The sequence below is a fragment of the Benincasa hispida genome, chromosome 9, assembly GCF_009727055.1.
Source record: "Benincasa hispida cultivar B227 chromosome 9, ASM972705v1, whole genome shotgun sequence".
Classification (NCBI taxonomy): Eukaryota; Viridiplantae; Streptophyta; class Magnoliopsida; order Cucurbitales; family Cucurbitaceae; genus Benincasa; species Benincasa hispida.
The window spans coordinates 34,827,654-34,833,650 of record NC_052357.1 but is presented as its reverse complement, the minus strand read 5'-3'; the positions used below and the strand labels follow the sequence as shown (position 1 = coordinate 34,833,650).

General features: G+C 35.4%; 1 protein-coding gene across 4 annotated transcripts; it reads left to right on the top strand.

Moving 5' to 3' along the window:
- Positions 1 to 1,374: 1,374 nt before the first annotated feature.
- Positions 1,375 to 5,148, top strand: LOC120087237. Of its 4 annotated transcripts, none has more exons than XM_039044155.1 (3): positions 1,426 to 1,521; positions 3,426 to 4,624; positions 4,733 to 5,148. In XM_039044155.1, coding segments are annotated over exons 1-2 (1,182 nt in total). In that variant the 5' UTR covers positions 1,426 to 1,520; the 3' UTR covers positions 4,607 to 4,624; positions 4,733 to 5,148. The 4 variants fall into 4 exon arrangements, with proteins under 4 accessions (XP_038900084.1, XP_038900085.1, XP_038900083.1 ...); XM_039044154.1 differs by having other exon boundaries at positions 1,427 to 1,521; positions 3,426 to 4,645; XM_039044156.1 differs by having other exon boundaries at positions 1,375 to 1,521; positions 2,660 to 5,148.
- The last annotated feature ends 849 nt before the right edge of the window (positions 5,149 to 5,997 follow it).

Sequence of the window (5,997 nt, the reverse complement as noted above, 5' to 3'; positions counted from 1 at the left end):
TAATAATTATCTCTTCCTCTGTCATGGTCATGACCTCGACCTCGACCACGATTATTATTAAAATTCATAGTGTTCACTTCAAGGAATGGTGTCATTCGGATTGGTCGAGATTCATGATTTTTCATCAATAACTCGTTATTTTGTTCGGCCACGAGAATATATGAAATTAATTCAAAATACTGTTTAAAACCTTTCTCTCGATATTGCTGTTGCAAGAGCATATTCGAGACATGAAATGTAAAAAAATGTCTTCTTTAACATATCGACATCTGTAATTTTCTCCCCGCATAATAACAATTTCGAAATGATTTAAATAAATGCGGAGTTGTAATCATTTACTGGTTTGAAATCTTATAGCCCCAAGTGCATCAACTCATAACGAGCTTTAGGAAGAATAACTATTTTTTTTTTTATGATTATACCTCACTTTTAAATTTTTTCACAAGATACGGGGATCTTTTATTGTAAAATACTCCATTTTCAATCCCTCGTGGAGATGATGACGAAGGAAAATCATAGTTTTTGTTTTGTTCTGACTAGATGTCGTATTTCATTTTTTAATAGTCTCCACAAGATTCATAACATCCAAGTGAATTCCGGCATTAAATACCTATGACAAATAATTATTGTTGTTAATATCAAGGGTGAAAATACTAATTTTGTGAGATTTATTATGACAACACTATCATAAAATATTGTACTAAATTAGAAATTTAATAGATATTGAATATGCAAAATAACATTAAATTTATTAATTATAACAAAGAAGAAAAGGCCGACATACCTTTAGGACCTACCTTTAGCGGGAAAAATAATAGGAAATCGTACTGATAACGTGTTGTGAATTTGAGGAGCACAACGGGAATACGGATATAGAGAAAATTAATATAATAATATTAAATATATATAATATAATATAAAATAAAATAACTAAAATTGTAAAATTGGATATTATGAAAATTAGTGGAATTTTGAAGTGGAATTCTAACTAATGTATGTGTGATTTTAAGATTTACCAAATGACACTAAATGACAAGTAGGATGTGGACTTATATGGACACCAAACATGAATAATTACAAGACACATGAATAACATGAAGGGTGACACATAACTTTTGAGAGACTAAGCAATTGACATCTATTTATTATCATAGTATTCGTAATAAATCTAAAGTTTAAATTGGAATCTTGAGATAAGTCATTAGGTCTTTGTTTTTGTTTTTTTTTTAATGGCAATGACAATGTAAATGTGGCAATTTAGTGGAATTTTCCATAGATTGAATGTGGCCCAGGCCCAAAGTAAGCCCATTACGTTACAAGACAACTTCTCTTCGTCACCGCCTACCCATGTGAAACGTTGCGTTTTGTGCGGCTAAGTCTGGCTATAAATACTTAAACTGATGGCCAATTTCTTCGTTGTTGAACATCTCTCCCGTTTCTGCGCTATAACTCAGCGACCACTTCACGCAACCTTCACCGTCGACCCAACCCCCGGATGAATTCCATCAAATTCTGCTTTTAGTAAACCCTAACTTCCATGTTTTATACTCGATTTTTCTTTTCGCTCTTGATGTATCCAATTTACTTTCTGTTTTTGGTTTTAATTATTTGTGATCGTGATTCTATTCGTTCATGCCCTTGTTTTTGATCTTCCGTTTCTTTTGTTTTTGTTCTTGTTGAATTGTTTGATGCCCTTGGTAATTTGGGTTTCACTTTGCTGGTTTGATGGATTTGTTGATTCGGGTTAGGGTTTGTTGTGGATTTAGGGATCTGAACATCTGGATGTGATTTGGGCTTTTCTACTTTTGATTTTCGAGTTTGTGTAATTTTTCATCGGGATGGGAATTAGATGGTTATATGATTAAAATTTAAGGTATCAGAATGAAAATCTATATCGGCTAATTTTCCTTATGCTGCCTAAAATTGAGCCTTGTTTTGGTTTCACCTATCATTTTGGCAGCAAGTGTTGAGGCTTTGAACTTGGATTTTTTTAATGAAACATTTGTCATTTTGCGGAATTGGGTAGGTGGTCTAGCATTTGTAAATATTTGGCCTAGCAGTTGTCATGCATTTTAATGGGAAAGGGGGTTTAATGGTTACTTGCAGCGATAATCAGATGGTTGATGTTACAGTAGTCGCCCCTCTTTTCTTTTTTAAAATTGTACAGAACTCACATAGTGGGTTTTGTTGCTTTTGCATATCTGACCATTTTTTCCTTTGGTCTTTTTTTTCTTCTCCTGATGGAGTGGGGATGTTAAAGGGGGTTGCCTTTGGAATCGGTAAGATAAGAAATTTCCTTTTATAGGAGATTTTATCGGTTTGCATATATCCTTTACCCTTTTGGGAGGGAAGCTGTATTTTAGGTTTTGCACGTTTCTTCTTCCATTGTTGCTTATTTTGGGTTTGTTATTGTCAACATTTCGTTGGTAGGGGTTGGTATTAGAAATAATTATGATTAGGATTTGTGTGTAAACATATTTGTATGTTTGATTTGAATATTCAAGTTTGGCCCTTGCTATTTTGTTAAATGGGTGTCTTTATAATGGAAATAACAATGGTTCTTGAAATAGTAATATTACTTTTTTAATTGTTTTTTCCTTTCAAAATTGAGATCTTGTATTTATAACCATCAAATTTCTTTTACGCGGCATAACTGCAGGTCAAGGACTTGTACAGACCTTGGCGTCTTGGAGAAGTTGCTAATAGTTTTAGTCAAGGGTGTATTCCACCAATTACTACTACAGTTACAGTTCTTTGCTTTCAATTTGTAGACCTGTGATTTTGCTTTAATAAAGCCAGAGTAAGCATTCTGTAGATTTGAATTGGTATCACAAATAGAGATTGAGAAGCCTCCTGTAGGAAATATATAAGAGCTGCTTCTCTTGGTGAGTAATCATGAAATTGCTTGATATATCTTCGGGTAATATGTTTATATGGAAATTGTATGTTGTGCATGTAAGGCTACCCATCTTCATTTGCAGATAATTTATCCTTCATGTATGTTAGGCCCTCTCTGAATTTGGACAACATTTTTATTTGTGTTTTAATCTGCAGTGGTCAATTTAATGTTTTGCATTGTGTTCCTTGATAACATGACATGAAAAAGTTGAATTTTTAACTGTAAAATATTGCATCAATGGTCATTCTCTCCTGCATTTGATTTTTTGTCCCCATTGGTTCTGATACTAAATCTCCATCAAAATTTAGAGAATTTTTTTTATATGCATTTATGTCTTATGTAGTGTTGGTATGCTGTATCTGTTGTTTTGTTGTTAGAATTGGATGCTTCCTTAGTTTTGTGGTAATCCTCTTTCTCTACTTAGGAAAAACGATTTTTCTAGCAGTTTCTGCATTGTTTTTAACATTACTGAGCAATGTGCTATTGTTGTCGAATAGAAGCATTCTGATCTATTAAATATGCTTAGTGACTTACCTAGTGTTCAAGATGGCTGGTGTGAAACGAAGAATTCATAATGATTCAGATATCCTTGCTTTGCATAAAGAATTGGATGAAGTCTCCTGCCCTATCTGCATGGATCACCCACATAATGCTGTTCTTCTACTTTGCAGCTCTCACCATAAGGGTTGCAAACCTTATATATGTGACACAAGCCATAGGCATTCAAATTGTTTTGATCAATTCAAAAAATTAAGAGAAGAAACTAGGAAGAGTCCACGCTTATCAAGTCCTTTACCTATAAATCCATATAGTTTTAGTAGTCCTCCTACAAACAACTTGGGTTTGAGTATTGATTTGAATGAAGTTGATGATAATCAAAATATTAATGAAAGGAACGCTGTCGCATCTGCTGGATTACCTGGTGTAGCGTTAGGGGATAATGGAACTGAAAATTCTAATAGAACTGTAGACACAAATGAAGCTGGAGATTTGGACACTGCTGGTTCTGGGCCCATAACTGAAAGGGTTGAGCAAGAAGGTTTGGATGCTGGGAACTCATCTGAGTACTCAAACTTGAAGTGCCCCATGTGCCGAGGAGCTGTGCTAGGCTTGGAAGTTATAGAAGAAGTAAGAGAATATCTTAATCTCAAGAAACGAAGTTGCTCCCGTGAAACCTGCTCATTTTCTGGCAACTACCAAGAACTACGCAGGCATGCTAGAAGAGTCCACCCGACGACAAGGCCTTCTGTCACAGACCCATCTAGAGAACGAGCATGGCGACGCTTGGAGAGACAGAGAGAAGTTGGTGATGTTGTTAGTGCCATTCGCTCAGCGATGCCTGGTGCTCTTGTGGTGGGAGACTACGTTATTGAAAATGGAGATGGTATGGTGGCAGGTGAAAGAGACAATGGCACAGGTGATGTCAATGGGCCATTGCTGACTAGTTTCTTTCTGTTTCATATGTTTGGATCGGTTGATGGTGCTCGAGAGCCAAGGCCACGTTCGAGGTCTTGGGTTAGACATCGACGCTCTGGAGGAGGAACACCTGTACCAGAGCGCCGGTTTCTTTGGGGTGAAAACCTTTTGGGATTACAAGAAGATGCAGAAGAAGATTTCCGCATATACATCGGAATGAGTGAAGATTCATCACCACCTACAAGAAGGAGACGCGTAACAAGGCCTGGATCTGATGCAGATCAACCATGAGAGAATTCCTCTTCTGTGGTAAACATCTATGCCCTTGAGGTGAGGGAGATTTGATCCAAATGAATGGAGTGTGTTTTGTTTCGTGTCGGTCTCGATCCCTAAAAAGGTTAATTCTTAACCCCACAGGCGGGCATCCCAGTGGGGTCATCTGGAACATCAAGAAATTAGTGCTTCCAAATTCTCGAGGGTTCAGTTGGCCATCGTCTTGATGCAAAAAACACAGCCAAGCATGCTTGGCTCACACAAGAAGCAAGGATAGGGAGGACCCGATGAGATGAATAAGTGTCATCTTTTCCGAAGTTATCAGATGGAATCATAATCCTTTTGGTTTATTTTATTCGAATTTAAGTTTTATATGATTGTCTCTTGCTAATCTTTGTATATAATGGGATGATGATTTCATTTGTTTAATTTGGTGTGATGGTGGTTTTATTTATATAATCTGTCAAGTAAATAGGCTTATATTTATTTATGGTTACCGAATCTTCTGAATGTATGCTTCGAAGATTGCATTATTATTTATAAGCCCATGTTTATTGTGACGCCAATGACAAATAACGTGTTTGGCTACATTTATTTGCCTGTTAGTCTCCTCTGCTGGATAAGTTCTACACAGAATTCAGAGTTTATTTGGAATTTTGTTTTTAGGAAAACAATAAACCAAAAGCTACAGCATTAAGATACTGTACATCAATTATGAGACCATTCTGGTAAGGGTGTGGGGAAGGTCAATAAATTTTACTTCAGTGAGATCAGGTTGTTTACTAGATTTACCACTTTCAAGTTACAATCACCTTTCCATTAACAACCTCAAGAAAATTTGACCATCCCTTGAAATAGTTATGTTTTCGAGTTCATCTCGTAACAATGAGAAATAGCGTCGACACCCGCCTTGGAAAATGAGTTTAGAAAGTCTACAAACTTCATGAGCATAAAATTTAAGAATTTATTATGCACTTTATAAAATTGAACTTTCTGGATTTATATATCAAATTGAAAAGAAAAAAGAGCTTCAAAACTAGTTCAATATATCACAATCCATACTGTTGAAAATTTCCTTAGGTTATGATTTCTTTATTTCACAATTCATTCTGGAAATTTAGATAGCAGCTTATATTATTCTTTACCCGCCGTATCAAACATGAAAAGGAATACAGAATCGTAGAATCAAGCTAAATAGTTGAACTTGTGTTGGACCAATAAACCGCATGGCAATGCTATATACTTCTTCTGGAACTTTTTAATTTATATTTTCTTAATGACTTAAATAATAAATGCAAGATCACGTCGTTTTTTATAATTGACGTAGGTACGTTAAACTTGTACAATTTTCAACACTTTGTCTATGAATAATCTATTCTTGTATAGTCTCTTTTCCCATTGACGAGTTT